We start from the raw sequence: 19,389 nt of genomic DNA on the forward strand, positions 1-19,389 counted from the left end.
GGGAGTCAAATGCAATGCTGCTGCCATGTGGTATCTGGACCAGCTCACGGGTATATTTGATTTATTTATTTGATTAAGTGGTATGTTTTATTATTTGTTATTTTATTATTTATTTATTTATCGCATTTCTACCCCGTTTTTCGTTCAAGGAGCTCAAGACGGTGCACCTAGTTCTCCTTTTCCTTATTTTATCCTCACCACAAACCTGCAAGGTAGAATAGGCAAAGAGAGGGAAAGAGAGAGAGAGAGAGAGACTGGCCCAAGGTTGTCCAGTGAGCTTCACTGCTGAGTGGGAATTTGAACCCTGGTCTCCTAGGCCATACTCTAAAACACTAAAAGCTACACCACACTGGTAAATACAAAAATTCCTTCCTGTAGCACCTTAAAGACCAACTAAGTTAGTTCTTGGTATAAGCTTTCGTGTGCATGCACACTTCTTCAGATGTATCTGAAGAAGTGTGCATGCACACGAAAGCTTATACCAAGAACTAACTTAGTTGGTCTTTAAGGTGCTACAGGAAGGATTTTTTTTATTTCAACTATGGCAGACCAACACGGCTACCCATCTGTAACTGGTAAATACAAGTTATGCAAGTTGTGAGGAGGGGGCAGGCTTGTTCTTGTGCCTCAGCTATTGTAGATTCTATTTATTACTAAGGAAATCACTTCCATGTAAAGGTGTACTTAATTTGTGTTGTAGCTTTTGCCGTATGAGTGAGGACTTGCCTGAAAACTACTTTCCTATGTTATTTTAGTTTTCTAGGGTGCAACATTTAACAAATATTACAGGAGAACTAGCCATATGCTAGTAGTGCCTTTCAAACATACACTAGAGAATATAAATTGCAGGATTGTGCACATCACCATATACAGAGGTACCTCGGGTTAAGAACTTAATTCGTTCTGGAGGTCCGTTCTTAACCTGAAACTGTTCTTAATCTGAAGCTAATGGAGCCTCCCGCTGCCGCCGTGCAATTTCTGTTCTCATCCTGAAGCAAAGTTCCTAACCTGAGGTACAAGGGCATCCTGATCAAATTTGCAGATGACACCAAACTGGGAGGGGTGGCTAACACACCAGAGGACAGGATCACACTTCAAAACAACCTTGACAGATTAGAGAACTGGGCAAAAACAAACAAGATGAATTTTAACAGGGAGAAATGTAAAGTATTGCACTTGGGCAAAAAAAATGAGAGGCACAAATACAAGATGGGTGACACCTGGCTTGAGAGCAGTACATGTGAAAAGGATCTAGGAGTCTTGGTTGACCACAAACTTGACATGAGCCAACAGTGTGACGCGGCAGCTTAAAAAGCCAATGCAATTTTGGGCTGCATCAATAGGAGTATAGCATCTAGATCAAGGGAAGTAATAGTGCCACTGTATTCTGCTCTGGTCAGACCTCACCTGGAGTACTGTGTCCAGTTCTGGGCACCACAGTTCAAGAATGACACTGACAAACTGGAACGTGTCCAGAGGAGGGCAACCAAAATGGTCAAAGGCCTGGAAACAATGCCTTATGAGGAACGGCTAAGGGAGCTGGGCATGTTTAGCCTGGAGAAGAGGAGGTTAAGGGGTGATATGATAGCCATGTTCAAATATATAAAAGGATGTCACATAGAGGAGGGAGAAAGGTTGTTTTCTGCTGCTCCAGAGAAGCGGACACGGAGCAATGGATCCAAACTACAAGAAAGAAGATTCCACCTAAACATTAGGAAGAACTTCCTGACAGTAAGAGCTGTTCGACAGTGGAATTTGCTGCCAAGGAGTGTGGTGGAGTCTCCTTCTTTGGAGGTCTTTAAGCAGAGGCTTGACAACCATATGTCAGGAGTGCTCTGATGGTGTTTCCTGCTTGGCAGGGGGTTGGACTCGATGGCCCTTGTGGTCTCTTCCAACTCTATGATTCTATGATTCTATGATTCTACTATTTCTGGGTTAGCAGAGTCTGTAACCTGAAGCATTTGTAACCTGAAGCGTCTGTAACCCGTGGTACCACTGTATTACATATATTATGCCAAGGTCCTTTACACTCCTCATCACTTCCTTTTTAAAATAAAAACAAAAACTGAAAGTGGTGTGTCAATCAGCACAGAAATCACAATGGGCTAAGTTCCAACTAAGTTCTGTTCAGGACAGACCCACTGAAATTAATGGACTTAAATTAGTCATGTCCCTTAATTTCAACAGATCTCATCCAACTATTCACAGATTCATAGAATCTTAGAGTTAGAAGGGAACTTGAGGGTCATCTAGCCCAACCCAACATGCAGCTGTCATCCATATGAGGATCAAATATGCATCACGCCATAAGCAACTGATATCAGGCAATAACTTGTACCTCCTATCTTTTTTATTTAGAATGGCAATCCCCAGGAGTTCAGGTCTTGATACCTTCCCATATTAATGCAATACTTATCATTGGTGTAGACAGGATTTCTTTGAGGGAGGGGGCTTTTGGAGGCGATCGCCCAAAAAGTTGTTGAGCTTTTTTGTGAGAGCACCATTATAAATCCCCCCCCCCAAGAGGACATTATGAGGGGCAGACTTTTGTTGTGGGGGGCAGTCTTCTGCTGGGCAGAACCTCAGTTAATTGAGTATTTTTAATACTTTTCAATATTTTTTGAGGCTGGGGGGGCAGGTGCCCTTCTGTCCCCCCCTTGGCTACGCCCATGACAATTATTTATATTTCATCTTGATTTACAATGCCATTGGGAGTTGCATTGGGCAAGAATCTCCTGGCTGCTATACACGTAAGATCTGGGATCATAACAAGTCTTTATAAATATATACACTACTACAGGGGGCAGATGGCAGAGTGAGCTACTCTTTTGCTTCCTGACTTCGGGAGCTGAGACAACAAAAATGCAAAGAGCAATTAAAGTAACTGATTCGGACATAGTTATTCCCTATCGTTCTAACGGAAACAACAGAGTCCTGTGTCACCATTTTATTATTTCTTTTTTTATTGACTGAAACTCACTTTGACAGATAACTGAAGTGTTGTTGTTGTTGTTGTTGTTAACATTTATATCTCGACTTTCCCAACACTTTGAGGAGCTCAAAGTGTATCCTGCTTTGCAGAGAGGCATGTGGCTGGCACACACACACACACGCTGCCCGGCACAGAGAGAAAAAGTTTGTGATGGTTTGCAGAGTTTTTCCCAGCTGCCCCTGACAGACTGTAGCCTGGTTTCCATATCCTGCCTTATTTTGGGTTTGCTTGACTGTCTGAAAGCATTCTCTCCGTAGAATCGGATTGTGGATTGGCAAGAGTGAGCAGGATTGTGGATCGCCTTAGGAGGAAAGCAAAACGAAAGCAAGCCGGGTGCTTGGGAAAAGCAAATGGCATCAGGAATACACAGACAGCTGTTTACACAGGGATTACAACTTCAGCGACTGGAAGGAAATGAGTTCGGAGGCTGAATGGGGGGGGGGGGGGATCAGCTGGATTCAGAAGCATGCTCAGCGTTTAGTTTGGTTTGCAGTGTTATTAGTAAGGATAATACATTTTAGTTTGGATTTAAAGTATATTTTAGCCTAGCAGAGTGCCTTGAACTTTCCTTCCATTTTCTTAAAAATGTAAAGGAAATGAACAACTACCTGACTTTTAGAAAACATCTGAAGGCAGCCCTGTTTTTAATGTTTGATGCATTAATATGTTTTATATATACTTTTGGCCACCCAGAGTCACTAGGGAAATCCAGCCAGATGGGCAGGGAATAATAATAATAATAATAATAATAATAATAATATGTGCACTCTCTTCGATTTATTGCTCAAAACACTGTTGGATGTGAAATAAACAAATATATAAACTGTTGCCCATAGGCAGCTTCATATATGTAACATAAAGGGGGGGGGGATGCGACTATAGCTTGTATTTTCAAAAGAGACACCAATTACCAATCTTAAACACATTGCATCTAATGTTTGTGTAAGCAGAAGGCAGCTTGTGGAACCAGAGGTGGCAAGTGATCATTTGAAGAAGGAGAGCGTATCTTGAGCAATGTGTGTCCTACATCCCAGCTTTCTGGGTGGTCTGGAGATACCTTAACCATTTGAGGGCACACCTTACACTCTCATTTCGAAGAACTTAAAAAGAAGAACTCTTTCTGACTCTTCTAAACAGTAGTGCATGTTGGGACTGTCTGCATGTGTGCTCCAAATCAGAATCCTCAAGGAGCATTGGAAAACCCTGACTTGGGGTAACCATTTGAGTTCTCCAATCTGAAGGAAAAATAAAAGTCTCCCCTTTTCAGATTCTTCTCTTTCTTAATGGACATCATTTGGGTTACGAGAGCACCAGATTACAAGGTTCCAGCTGCTCGAGAAGCAGTGTCTCTTATCTACAGAAGTGCATGTGTATCTTTTTAGGTGCAATCCCACGCACTTCTCGGAGCCCCACCACACTCAGAAGGAAGTGCTTCATAAACAGTGAAATTTGCTCTCACAAGTGGTATTGATGCCCACCAACTTGGATGACCTGAAGAGCAAGTTTAGAAGGATAAAGCTAACAGTAGCTACTAGCTACAATGGTTATGTTCAACCTCCCCTGTCAGAGGCACTATCCCTTCAAATACCAGTTGCTGGGGAATCACAGGTGGGCAGCTGTCTACCAGCTCCATCTGGTACGCAGGCTGAGACCCTACCTGCCTGCGGACTGTCTCACCAGAGTGGTGCATGCTCTGGTTATGTCCCACTTGGATGCAATGCGCTCTACGTGGGGCTACCTTTGAAGGTGACTCGGAAACTACAACTAATCCAGAAAGTGGCAGCTAGACTGGTGACTGGGAGTAGCCGCTGAGACCACATAACACTGGTCCTGAAAGACCTACATTGGCTCCCAGTACGTTTCTGAGCACAATACAAAGTGTTGGTGCTAACCTTTAAAGCACCAAACGGCCTCGGCCCACTATACCTGAAGGAGCATCTCCACCCCCATTGTTCAGCCCAGACACTGAGGTCCAGCTCCGAGGGCCTTCTGGCAGTTCCCTCACTGCAAGAAGCGAGGTTACAGGGAACCAGGCAGAGGGCTTTCTTGGTAGTGGTACCCACCCTGTGGATGCCCTCCCATCAGATGTCAAGGACTTTTAGAAGACATCTGAAGGCAGCACTGTTTAGGGAAGTTTTTAATATTTGATGTTTTATCGCTGTATTATTGTTAATATTCTGTTGGGAGCTGCCCAGAATGGCTGGGGAAATCCAGCCAGATGGGCAGGGTATTATTATTATTAGGATGAGTGCTGGTGTGCTTAGGTTTTGCATGTGAGCTTACCATTAAGGCATCTACTTGGCCACTGTTGAGAACAGAATGCTGGACTAGATGGGCCTTTGGCTTGATCCATGCAGAACTCTGCCTATGTTCTTCACACAGTGGGAGTTATTTCTGAATAAACCCACAGAGGACTGCATAGTTAAGGGTTGTAGCCCAAAACTTGTATTCCTGCATTGCAGAGGGTTGGACTGGCTGACCCTTGTGGTCCCTTTCAGCTCTAGAATTCTAAATACGTGAGCATGCCTTGGAGAGGAGTAGGAAACAGAGGGCTGAGAACACACCACTTGCTTCTTCTACACTGCAATGTAGCAGGGGCTTTGTAATGGAAAAGAGGGTGTTAAGGTTCTTAGCTTTTGAATTCTGGTGCTGGAGGAGACTCTTGAGTGTCCCATGGACTGCAAGAAGATCAAACCTATCCATTCTGAGGGAAATCAGCCCTGAGTGCTCACTGGAAGGACAGATCGTGAAGCTGAGGCTCCAATACTTTGGCCACCTCATGAGAAGAGAAGACTCCCTGGAAAAGACCCTGATGTTGGGAAAGATTGAGGGCATAAGGAGAAGGGGATGACAGAGGACGAGATGTTTGGATAGTGTTCTCGAAGCTACCAGTATGAGTTTGACCAAACTGTGGGAGGCAGTGGAAGACAGGAGTGCCTGGCATGCTCTGGTCCATGGGGTCACGAAGAGTCTGACCCGACTAAACAGCAACAAGGTTCTTAGCACTTTTACTGGCCTCCTTTTTTCCATACAACCCCCCCCTCCATGCAGCTGCTTTGTCCATTTGACAAGGTGATAATGCATCTGGAAAACCCAGCTGGGGGGTTATGACTGGTAGAGGAAGGATTAAGCACCTTCCCCCATTGCAAATTGTCCATCCCTCTCACTTTACAGCCATGCTGCAGTTTCCAGCAGCACATTTGCCAGTGATTGTGTGACCTCATAGGTTTAGTGGACTCTGTATCAAAACAGCATTTACAGTACTCTGGAATATTGAAAGATTAGAACTCTATAGTCGAGATCCATTTATAAGAACATTTTTTTTATTAACACTCTAAGTATTACAGTAAATTATGGTACATATTGCATACTGTGTGTAGGGGTATAAAAGTTGATTAGCACCTTTTATTAAACAAAACCAAACCACAATGTTGATAAACAACATTTTCTTGAGCATTCAGGAAAGACTGTGCACATCTAATAATAACAATTTTTCTTTTCAACGGTCTTAAGAGGAGAAACAATTGTGTACAGAATTTATGATTGCGTGTAATTTTATGACTCTTATTACATGTTTATTTATGTCAAAGTTTAACATGGCATTTTTCGCTTCTGTCTGGGAAATTATTCTCTTTGCATCGGGTAACTATTTGCAGTCCTTTTGAGATGTATATTAAAGGCTTGTTGATGAACTGTGGGTTTGTAACTTTAAAAAGGAGTCCTGCCCTTCTCTTTTCCCCTGTTCCAGTTCATCAGGCCATTTCTGCATTGCCAGGGTTCCAAAATAGTTTCCTAACACATCACCATTTTATTTTACATCGTACAACGCATGGTCGGCTGATGCGTGGTAAAATGTCCTTACTACTAAACAGGATGATGTCATCTTTAGGAGTTTGACACATGTCATACCTCCCTTGGGGAGGTGGTGTTTTCCCTAGTTTTGTCCTCCAAGTTCAATTGGTGTTTCTTACAGGGGCAATTCCCTTCTCTGCTGCAGCCCACATTATTGACATGGCTCAGAGAGAGGAAAAATAAAGAGCTCGAAGAAACAGGTTTCCCTGGCCCACACTTGAAAAGTAAGACTACAGTACCTTAGTTCTTGAACTTAATCCATTCCAGGAGTCCTTTTGACTCCCCAAACCGAAAACCAAGGCGTGCTTCCCGTTGGCTGCAGGAGTTTCCTGCATCAGACATTTGGCTTCTGAAAAACGTCGACAAACCGGAACACTTACTTCCGGGTTTGCGGCGTTTGGGAGCTGATTTGCTTATCAACAAAGCCGTTCAAGAACCAAGGTACCATTGTATGTCCATGCTGGGGCCCGGCAGAGACAAGAAGAGAAACCACAAGTGAAGGACAGAAAGCAAACAAAGCTTTGGGTTTGACATTTCCCCCAATGCACAGTGAAACTGTGGAAGTTACTCACGGGAGAGGTAGTGAGGTAGTGATGATGGTCAGGAACTTGGGATAGCTTTAAAAGAGGATTATGCAGATTCATGGAGGGTAAAGCTATTGATAAGGGATCCGGGTGGCGCTGTGGGTTAAACCACAGAGCCTAGGACTTGGCAATCAGAAGGTTGGCGGTTCGAATCCCCGTGATGGGGTGAGCTCCTGTTGCTCGGTCCCTGCTCCTGCCCACCTAGCAGTTTGAAAGCACGTCAAAGTGCAAGTAGATAAATAGGTACTGCTCCGGCGGGAAGGTAAATGGCATTTCCGTGCCCTGCTCTGGTTCGCCAGAAGCAGCTTAGTTATGCTGGCCACATGACCCGGAAGCTGTACGCCGGCTCCCTTGGCCAATAAAGCGAGATGAGCGCCGCAACCCCAGAATCGGTCACGACTGGACCTAGTGGTCGGGGGTCCCTTTACCTTTACCTTTAAAGCTATTGATGGCTGCCTTTACTACCACAGAGGGAGGGAGAGAACTTTTGGGAATTACAGATGGGGAGAGTGCTGTGCCAACAGGATGCTGGACCAGGTGAGCTATTGCCCTGATCTACCACAGCTTTTCTTATGTTCTTAGGGCAGCATATCACTGATTATTTTTTTAAAAATACAATTTCTCTAGGAATTCTTTAATGCTGCAATCATCTTAGCTGACAGGTCACACTTATAATGATAGGTAAAAAAGGTAAAAGGTAAAGGACCCCTGGATGGTTAAGTCCTGTCAAAGGCGACTATGGGGTTGTGGCGCTCATCTTGCTTTCAGGCCAAGGGAGCCGGCGTTTGTCCACAGACAGCTTTCTGGGTCATGTGGCCAGCATGACTAACCACTTCTGGCACAGCGAAACACCGTGACAGAAACCAGAGAGCATGGAAACACTGTTTACCTTCCTGCTACAGCAGTACCTATTTTTCTACTTGCACTGGCGTGCTTTTGAACTGCTAGGTTGGGCAGAAGCTGGGACAGAGCAACGGGAGCTCACACAAACGGGAGCTCATCCCCATTGTGGGGATTCGAACTGCTGACCTGATCAGCAGGCCCAAGAGGCTCAGTGGTTTAGACCACAGCGCCACCTGCATCCCTACTTATAATGATATTGCTGGCTTACCATTGGAGTTCTCTCCATGTGCCACTTGAAACAGAAGAGCGACTCTGTGTACTTTAGTTTCGGTTACCATCATAATGTAAACTTTTAAAATCTCACAGAAGTATTACAGCTTTGGGCATATTATCATAACATAGCAACACGAAACCGTCATTCGAAAGAGTTCACCATGTTCCCACTTCCATATTTCCTCTCTGTGTGTCGATAAAAATGTGTGAAGGGGAAGGGAAGTAATTTTGATTTCTTTTTTTTTTTTTTTACTTAAAGCTCCAAAATTTCTGTAGCCACTATCATGCATCTTTTATAAACTTTGACCAACAGAATGCTGGCTGTTTCCATGGGCGTAGCCAAGGGGGAGGGAGAGGGAAAAAATCAATCAAAATCAATACAAATCTGAGGTTCTGTCCCCCTCCCCAAAATCCTGGCTATGCCCATGGCTGTTTCCCTTTCAAAACCAAACAATTACAGTGTTGTGAGGGGTAGAGTACCCAGTTCAGGAAAGACAAGGCAAGTAACATATGGCTTAATATAAAAAAACTCAACCTCTGCCAACTTCTCTAGCTGTTTCATATTTTATATGTCTTGGAAGAGTCTTGATAGAAAATAACTCTGGGGCGAACAAGGCTTGTTCTTCACTCATACTCGATATACCACAAAAGAGATCAGTCACAGTGTAACATTTCCCCCTATCATTTTTTAACCCCTTCGTATTAAAACCTATTACAAATAGGTCACCTGACTCCCTACCTTCATGCCCTTTCAGCACCCCTGGCTATAAATAAATATATCTATTTTTATACATGATGAGGTTTGCATCAGCTGTCTTTACAGTTTCCTAGAGCATATATAATTGTGTCCTTTGCCCTTCTTGCAGTTCTGTCTTTGCCATTTCCCCCGCTGCTGTACTAAAACACAGTTCTTTCCTTTCTTTGAAAGACGTGACGGCTCTTTCCCCCAATTCGTGAAAGCAACACGGTCTCCATTGTTCCATCTGAACTGGCCTGGATTTCTTCTGTCATTGAAGCCTGTAACAAATTCAGATGTTCAAGTTGACCGTCATATAATTGACAAAGTGTTCAGAACAACCTGACCGGTCTCTCACAAATATTCTTAGGCTGCATACATGCCCCGACCCTCCAAGTGTCCCTATTTCCAGTTCCAAATTTACAAAAACTGTCCTCGTTTCTGAATTGAACCTGGAATGTCTTGCTTTTCCTTAGGATGCTGCTATTTTCATTGGAGAAATGTTGGAGGGTAGGCAGTTACACCCCCCCAAGCTAAGCAGATAAGGACCTATACAACCTTTAGAAGACATCTGAAGGTAGCTCTTTATAAAAACAAGTTTTTAAAAATATTTAACGCTTTATTATGGTTTATATATGTTGGAAGTCACCCAGAGTGGCTGGGGCAACCCAGCAGATGAGTGGGGTATTATCATTATTATTAATTAGGATGTCCCTATTTTCATTGGAGAAATGTAGAAGGGTATACATAAAGGTAAAAGGTAAAGGGACCCCTGACCATTATGTCCAGTCATGGCCGACTCTGGGGTTGCGGCGCTCATCTCGCTTTATTGACCGAGGGAGTACAGCTTCCAGGTTGTGTGGCCAGCATGACTAAGCCGCTTCTGGAGAACCAGAGCAGCACACAGAAATGCCATTTACCTTCCCACCAGAGTGGTACCTATTTATCTACTTGGACTTTGATGTGCTTTCGAACTGCTAGGTTGGCAGGAGCAGGGACCGAGCAACGGGATCTCACTCCATCACGGGGATTCGAACCGCCGACCTTCTGATTGGCAAGTCCAAGGCTCTGTGGTTTAACCATACATTTAAAGCACATTCACAGAATCCTGGGAATGGTCATTTGTTAAAGGTGATGGGAATTGTAGCTTTGTGGGAGATAAATGACAATTCCCAGGATTCTTGGTGGATGGGTAATTTGAATGTGTTTCAAATGTATGGTGGGCTTGCAAATCCAAAGAACGGGTTATACATTGGGGGAGCTTTATTGTAAAAACAAACTCCAATTTAAATCATAAAACTAACAGGGGAAATAGGATAGGAAAAGTTGCTGTAAGTGTAGATTTAGTACCTGTAATAGGGAACTACAACAACTGGCTACAGCTACTGACCCTTGGCCAGGTTTGTGAAGCCATCTGGTTAAGGCCTGCTCCCCGTTAGATCCTGAGCCATATGAAGCTGAGCCATGAGCTCTTAGGGCAGGAGGGAAAAGCTCCAGAAGAATGAAGCTGGCTGGGAGAATGGCCAAACCATTGAAGAGCTCCAAGGACAGAGCTGGTGAGCTTGGAAGTTCAGTGCCAGAAACCTGGAAGACCAGAAATTCACCTTCTGCACAACAGCAGCAAAGATAATTTAAGCAGGGAAATGTTTTGAAATAATGGTATTTGGAAATTACCACCCTAAAGACCAGGAGAGGAAAAAAATGTCAACCTTGGTGCCATATATTTTGAGGGAAATGTGGGCCAGAGGCTGAAGAGTAGACAGTCTGTTGTACCGTATACCTACCTGTCCAGAAGGGTCTTCTTCCACTGAAGTCCCACAGCCACTGCATGTGTGTTTTAGAAGCCACACTTACTAAACTGCCATGATACCTAAGCTCAGCAAAGGAGAGAGGGATTTTTAGACTCAGAATCATAGACTTGTAGAGTTGGGACCCTGAGGATTATCTAATCCAACCCCCTGCAATGCAGGAATATTCAGCTACCGCCATATGGGAATCGAACCTGCAACCCTGGCATTATCAGCACCACGCTCTAACCAACTGAGCTATCCAGAAGAAGCATCCATTCTGCTGATAAAGGGGCAATGTACGGTTACTATATCTCAACGAGCATATGGATAATGAACGTAAAAACTGAGAGTCACTAAAACCCTTTTTGGGGGGGAAAATATTGGGAAAGCATGCTGAGAAAAGGAACCTCGGTTTTCAGACATCTCAGAAGTCAAACGTTTCGGGTTTCAAATGCCGAAAACCCGGAAGTTTTTGAATGCTTTTCGGAAGCAGAACGTGCCACGCGGCTTCTGTATTGAGTTTTCTGGATGTAAATGCTTCCGGAAATGCCTGCTTTGGTTTTTGAATGTTTTGGAAGTCGAACAGTCTTCCGGAATGGATTATGTTTGAAAAACCAAGCTTCCACTGTATTGTGAGGCAAGCTGTGATGTACATGTTACAGTGGTACCTCGAGTTAAGAACTTAATTTGTTCCAGAGGCCTGTTCTTAACCTGAAACTGTTCTTAACCTGAGGTACCAATTTAGCTAATGGGGCCTCCTGCTGCCGCCGCACGATTTCTGTTCTCATCCTGAAGCAAAGTTCTTAACCCGAGGTACTATTTCTGGGTTAGCGGAGTCTATAACCTGAAGTGTCTGTAACTTGAAGTTTCTGTAACCTGAGGTACCACTGTATAAGGTTCTATTTACAATCCAGAGGTACTGGTATCTACATTTGGTTAAACAAAGGGTGTGTGTGTGGGTGTGTGGGTGTGTGAAACTATGCTTAAGCTGTAATGGCTTTGATCAAACCAACTGCAAAGAGAACTTTGGAACAGGGGTTTAACCACCTACCCTCTACACTGAAATCCCTCGCATCCTCCCTAAACCTTTGGAAAAACAGATCTAACTTTAGTATTATCTTTTACTGGCAAGAGTATCATTTCTACAGTAACACGCTGGATGGGACATTCAACAGCAGGGAACACATATATAAGAGCTCCTTACTGTTCCCTGCAGTCCCGGGCAGCTACGGTCCACGTGACTTTTGGATTGGTGATTAGGATGTAGCAGGTTCCATCATGATGGGTCCAACCGGGAGGGCAGGTAATCACATTAACACCCTAGAATTAGATGGTCTTATTTCAGTATTATTTCCTTCCGTGTTCCCACCTTCTGAAAGAAGTGTCCTTTGGAAGCTGAGCTAGCTCAGAGAATTCAGAGAATCTGGACCCCGCTGCTCCCCAAATGGCATTTGGATATCAGCTGGAGGGTTCAACCTCCTCCAGCTTTTGCCATGAGCCCCTCTGTCCTGAACCACTGCTTGCTTTCCCAAGTAACAACAACAGAATCATAGAGTTGAAAGGGACACCAAGGGTCATCTAGTCTAACCCCCTGAAATATATTCTTGAATGCTGCAGCAGTGACCCTAGAGATAATAATAATAATAATAATAATAATAATAATAATAATAATAATTTATTTATATCCCGCCCTCCCCAGCTGAAGCCGGGCTCAGAGTGGCTAACAACAATAAAAGTAACACAGCATTCTAAAATCAATTCATTCTAAAATCAATTCAAAATCAAATTAATGTCAACCATTGGGCTAGAGTTCTTTAAGGATTACCAAAGGAGGGGGTTAGACTGTGCCTTGGCCAAAGGCCTGGTGAAACAGCTCTATCTTACAGGCCTTGCGAATAGATGTCAAGTCCCGCAGGGCCCTAGTCTCTTGTGACAGAGCGTTCCACCAGATCAGGGCCACAGCCGAAAAAGCCCTGGCTCTGGTTGAGGCCAGCCTAACCTCCCTGTGGCCCGGGACCTCCAAGATGTTTTTATTTGAAGACTGTAAGGTCCTCCGTGGGTCATACCAGGAGAGGCGGTCCCGTAGGCACGAGGGTCCTAGGCCATATAGGGCTTTAAAGGTTAAAACTGTCAGCATCGCCCTAGAGCCAGTGCACCAACTGGACTCTTGCACCTCAACCCCGACTGGGCTAGGCGAGCTGGGTAGCACCGCCAGAGACCTCCTTCTCACAGGAAACGGTCACAGTGCTGTGGACTCACAGCTCAGAGCTGAGAGCACCGGATTCACTGTCTCAATAATACAGTCGTTGCGCAGCAGAGTTTTGCAGAGTCTTGCAGAGTATAAACCACTCGGAGAGCAGCTCTGTAGAATATCTTCCTTTTATTCTATAACTACAACTATGATACAAAACTATATACAGAGCTGAATATTCTAAACATAAATCAATGCTACACTGAGAGTCTGCAGCTGCTCTAACAGCAATCTTATCTCTAGGATCTCCAACACTCTCACTCTCTCCGATACACTGACTGACTGACTCTCTCTCTCACACACACAGATATGTTGCTGGGCAGAATAAGTAGATAGGCAGGACACGCCTCCTCTTCTCTGGAGAGTCAGCAGAGACCATCAGGAGATCATCAGGAGATTCTTGTGTATGGGAGGGGTGAAATCTCCTCAAAAACCAGCACCTTAAACCTGATCCTGTACTCCACCGGGAGCCAGTGCAGCTGGTATAGCACCAGGTGAATGTGATCCAGTGGCGAGGTCCCCGTAAGGAGTCTCACTGCGGCATTCTGCACCCGCTGGAGTTTCTGGGTCAGTCTCAAGGGCAGCCCCACATAGACAGAGTTACAATAATCAAGTCTGGAGGTAACCGTCACATGGGGTAGAGCCATGAAGTTGCCCTCCTGACACTGCTGTCAGGATGGGACTTGGGTGAGGTAGTTGACAGCAAGACTGTGGCTGGGCAAGCATTTATTCACCCAAAGAATCTTGGGAACTGTAGTTTACCCACCACAAAGCTACAATTCCCAGTACCATTAACAAACTACAGTTGTCAGGGGTCTTTATGTGGGGTTTGTGTGCTTTAAATGTATGGTGCACATGCAGCCCTAGTACAACAGAGGGACAAGGGAATCATGACCAAACAGATCCATTAAATCAGTTTATATATATCTGTCTGCTTCTACAATCCTGCTTTTGATTTGCTGAAAACTGGCTACTTTGAGACAAATTTAAAGTTTGTGTTTTATTTATTTTATTTTCCTTTTTTTGAAAATAAACATTCATCCAGCAGATTTCTACCTGGTCTGCATTACTCCACAGAGTCCAGGAATGACCATCACACTGAAACATCTTCTGAGTGATTCCTTCAAAGTGCAAGAGACCCTTCAAATCTGGCGTGCATCTGTTTGGAAAGGAAAGGCTCTGGACCTGAAAAAGAAATGGATTTTTGGCAAAAAAAAAAAGACAAAGCAATCAATTTTTATTTTTATTGTAGTCTCCGTCTCCAGCACTGCAAGGCAGTCTCTTGCATTTCTAATGCTAATGTTCTGCATTGCTTTTTAAAAACATTGTGCCGGACAGATTTTTGCTGATAGATGTTTGTGCAATCTCAAATATGACATCCCTGAATAAATCAATGAAGATTTGTGATTCAGGTCTTTCAGGAACGTCCTTGGAATATTCTTCACAACTTTACTGCTTTTACTGTTTTCTTAAGCTGAACAATTTGTTTTCAGAAGATATATACACACCCACACCCACCCATATATATACACACACAGTGTGTGTGTGTGTGTGTGTGTGTGTGTGTGTGTGTGTGTGTATGAGTTTAATGTCACTTTAAATATTCATCTTTTGGGTTTAAAACTTTTTCAGAATACAGTGCACAAACAAACAGGGAATAGAAGATACCGGAATGCTAGAGTCCGCTTGCGGAACTTCCATTTTCTTGAGGGGAGCCATATTTTTCCTCGGCTCTCTTTGGTTAATTACTGACGTGGCTGCCATCTTGTTTTTGATAGGCAATGGGTTGTCATCCTCCACTCTGAGCACTGCCATTCCATGGTACTTGAGAAAGAATGACCAAACAAACAAACAAACAAACAACAAAAGCAGATGGAGAGAAAGGATAATTCCTCACTAGTCAGCTCCAAAGTTGTATTGGTCACAGAACTAAAAAGAGAGTTTTTAAATACAAGCTGTCTTTAAGGCTCAAATTACACATGACAACAGTTCAATCACATCTTTAAACTGGGTTTGTCCAAATCATGTATAAAATGGAGTGAGGGCCCAATTTTAAGAAGAGCATGCAAATGGAGTTGCTAAACTCCTCACCCTGGTGGTCTACCATGACGTCATTTTTCTATCAACTATATTCACTTCTCACTGGAAGAAAATCATCTGAAGGAAGGGTTGTTTGGGTATAGGAGCTGGGGAGGGAGAACATACCTGCCCTTCTAATATACAGTGGTACCTCGGGTTACATAGGCTTCAGGTTGCATACGCTTCAGGTTAGAGACTCCGCTAACCCAGAAATATTACCTCGGGTTAAGAACTTTGCTTCAGGATGAGAACAGAAACCGGGCTCCGGCGGCGCAGCGGCAGCAGGAGGCCCCATTAGCTAAAGTGGTGCTTCAGGTTAAGAACAGTTTCAGGTTAAGAACAAACCACCGGAACGAATTAAGTACTTAACCCAAGGTACCACTGTACCATGTTTGCTCTTAAAAGAGCTAAAACTGGGCCTGCACTTCTCACCTCCATCTTGTCTCAGACCTGATTAGCGGCAGAGCCTTTTTAAAAACATTACCATCGTGTGCAATTTTAGTCCAAAAGGAAAAAGGGTAAAATGGAATATGACTTTAAAATGGAATATAACTTTAAAAACTCAGTCACTATCACTAATCAGGTTGTATACTGTATACAGGTAAGATATAACAAAAGAAGAATTAAAGGTGTATGTTGCTGCAAAATCATGTTCTTACTTTAAAAAAGACGCCAGTGCCATTTCTAAAAGTGAAAGAAGAACGAACCTGGAAGGAAAAGAAGATCGAATGTTCACAGCATCTCTTAATAAAGAAAGCAAAATACAATTTTTTCTACTTTAGTGAGATGGCGGGAGTGGAGGTGACAACCTTAGTGTCTATATCATCTATCTATCTATCTATCTATCTATCTATCTATCTATCATCTATCTATCTATCATCTATCTATCTATATCTATCTAAGGCTGACTAATAATTCATCTACCTCACATAATGCCAATCAGTCCATAGATCACAGGAGGTTCTACAGTAGAACTTCTACCCATATAGCTCCCTATAGAGCTAAGAAGGGCAAATTGTGCCACAAATATTTGCAGTCCTCTAGAGAAATACCTGTAGAACAAACACATCCAGGTTAAGTAAAAGGTTAAGTAAGACATAAGAAACTCAACCTCGTTTGGGTATTAACCAGTCTGACCTAGGGAATATTCCAAACTCCAAAAGCAGGGGTGGTGAGGATGGTGATTCTTACAATTCCATAACACTTAAACATCCTGTCTCCAATTTGTTAGTTTTGTAATCTGTTATCACTTGGGAACAATTTCTCATTGCAAAGGCAGGCTTTTAATAATCCCCACATCTACTATATACTGTAGTTTGGAAAGTGGTTTGTCTGGCTGTCTGGCCTCCATAGGTTGGATGCTCCTCAATATATTGTTGCCAAACTCAACTCTAGGTTGCCACTTTGAATCAAGGTGACAGACCGAACCTTTCAAAATCATGCAGCAATTTTCACCTCTGATTTCAAAATTTCTTAGAAATCCCAAGCAATGCCAGGCAGCTAGTTAAATATGGTTGTGGGAAAATTTGGACCCCAGGTGGCCATTATGTAGATCCCCAAACCCCAGGAAACATCTGCATGGAAAATTTGAAGATGGCCTTATCTAGAACGGATTTTGCTCACTAGCTTCTTTCTTCCCACAACAAGACTTTAAATTTCCTAAAGACGTGAAGGTGACATGGCAGAAGCATCATGTCATATGATGTGCATGTCAATTGCACTGACATCTTCAGTTTTTCAGACTTTGCCATTCTTTTTTTAAAAAACCCAACTCCAGCAACATCTGTTTGACCCGTAGCAAGACAAACTAAAAGGGTACACCAAGGCCAAGAGTGTCCCAATCACAAAACCTTTACTGCTCTTGACTGTCGTCTCTGACTGTTGCCAACCTAATCAGTGCTCAGTTCAAAAAGAATCATTAAATCACGTGAGATATTCATACAGAAGTACATACACACAAACACACGCCAACTTTGGAATAATTGTATCCTCCCACTGTTTGAGAAGCAATCCTTACTATTTTGCCATTTCCAAGGGCTCTTAGCCGGCTCCTTGCAAGATTCACCGAGTTGAATTCTGGTAATTTGTCCCTTCTCTGCACTACCATCTCTTTGGAAGCGGGCAATGGGATCCCTTCCAAATGAACAGTGCCATGCCTGGAAGATGAAGAGGGGCCTGGAAGCAATGTTCCTTTCATCCATAAGTTGTGAATGTTTTGGCTTGAGGAGTGGAATGAGCTGCACTGACCTGAAAGCAAACAAGATGGCAGATGGTCAGTTCTTTTTATATAAAACAGATAGCTGGTCACATTGATGTGGGCGATGAAACAGCTTGTCATTAGGAGTAAGATGATTTTTCATCTGATGTTGATTTGTTGTTTTTCTTTTCTTAACTAGTCCTTGTTTCTGAACTTTATCTGCCAACTTAAAAGGAATTTTAGAAGTTCTGAGGAAGTTATTTTTAAGCAACAACAACAACAACAACATCCTTTGTTTCTTAAATTGCATACGCACATAGACCAGAATCAGGTTTCCATGGTGGAGCAAAGGCCACTTATTCTTCTCCCTCTGAGTGTACTTGACTTTGTTTGACTGCAAGGCCACTGTGCACATCAATCGCTCAGGGGTTGCCCTCCCCATTTTATCCTTATAGAACCCTATGAGGTAAGTCAGGTTCAGAGTGTCTGACATATCCAAGGTCATCCAGTGAGCTCCATGGCCTCAGCAGGAAGTTGAACCAAAATCTCCCAGTACACTGGCTCCCAGTATGTTTTTGAGCACAATTCAATGTCTGGGTGCTGACCTTTAAAGCCCTTTGAAACGGTCTTGGCCCTGTACACCTGAAGGAACATCTCCACCCTCATTGTTCAGCCCAGACACTGAGGTCCAGCTCTGAGGGCCTTCTGGCGGTTCCCTCATTGTGAGAAGTGAGGCTACAGGAAACCAGGCAGAGGGCCTTCTCAGTAGTGGCACCTACTCTATGGAATGCTCTCCCATCAGATGTCAAAGAGATCAATAATTATATGACATTCCATAGGCATCTGAAAGCAGCCCTGTAGAGGGAAGTTTTTAAAGTTTGATGTTTTATTATGCTTTTATATTTGTTAGAAGCCACCCAGAGTGGCTGAGGCAACCCAGTCAGATGGGTGGGGTACAAATAGTAAACAACTTCTTCTAATTATCTGCCTTTACCTGGTGATTTTGGCTCATGGACCAGATGTTTCCCAGCCCTGTCTTAGTCCAAGTACCTTTAAACATGACACCACACTCCCTCTTCGAACTGAACCTGCAATACCTGGGTTTACATATAGTCAAGGCTGCTTTTTAGGGCATAGCATCCACAAGATGGTATACACAACAAGATAAAAATGCATTAAGACATATTTAAAATAGTTTATCAATAAAGGTATCCACCGAAACTGTTCAGGGCCTCAAAGCTAGCTTTACTGTTAGGAAAGGTGACCTGGAATTACCAGTTTTTATAGCCTCTCTACCTGAATAACTAGGTTTCCGTGCCTCTCTGTCTGGAGCTTGGCACTTCCTCCTGGCCATACCCCCTCACCAGCCCTGCCCCATGGTTTTGTCTAGCTGGAATGTGACCTTGAATTCCAACAATGCCTCCTCTTTGTCAGGGAAGCAGGAGTGTGTGTGTGTGTGTGTGTGTGGAACTAGCCTGCTGTACAAAGTTAAAATTTACATTTGTTGTTTCGACTATTTTTGCCCCAACCCTGCTCACCATTGGCATGCGACTCTCAAAAGGTTGCTCCAAAGGCAATGTGAAAAGGTTCCTCACCCCTAGCCTACATTCCGGGTGCCATTCACAAATACAGTGGTACCTCAGGTTACAGACGCTTCAGGTTACAGACTCCCCTAACCCAGAAATAGTATCTTGGGTTAAGAACTTTGCTTCAGGATAAGAACAGAAATCACGTGGGGTGGCACGGCGGCAGCAGGAGGCCCCATTAGCTAAAGTGGTGCTTCAGGTTAAGA

General features: G+C 43.6%; 1 protein-coding gene across 2 annotated transcripts in view; it reads right to left on the minus strand.

The window, feature by feature from the left end:
- Positions 1-6,293: 6,293 nt before the first annotated feature.
- Positions 6,294-19,389, minus strand: part of FREM1 (FRAS1 related extracellular matrix 1) — a gene marked incomplete at its 5' end in the record, with an annotated part of 715,053 nt that continues 701,957 nt past the window's right edge. For both annotated transcript variants that reach the window (XM_080987621.1, XM_080987620.1), the window contains 7 exons: positions 6,294-9,561; positions 11,065-11,150; positions 12,275-12,390; positions 14,378-14,506; positions 14,990-15,145; positions 16,060-16,107; positions 17,418-17,647. In XM_080987621.1, the coding sequence (XP_080843747.1) occupies positions 9,362-9,561; positions 11,065-11,150; positions 12,275-12,390; positions 14,378-14,506; positions 14,990-15,145; positions 16,060-16,107; positions 17,418-17,647 (965 nt within the window). In that variant the 3' untranslated portion in view covers positions 6,294-9,361. The remainder of the gene's footprint in view (positions 9,562-11,064; positions 11,151-12,274; positions 12,391-14,377; positions 14,507-14,989; positions 15,146-16,059; positions 16,108-17,417; positions 17,648-19,389) is intronic.

The sequence above is a fragment of the Podarcis pityusensis genome (genome assembly GCF_964106645.2).
Source record: "Podarcis pityusensis genome assembly, chromosome: 17".
Lineage (NCBI taxonomy): Eukaryota > Metazoa > Chordata > Lepidosauria > Squamata > Lacertidae > Podarcis > Podarcis pityusensis.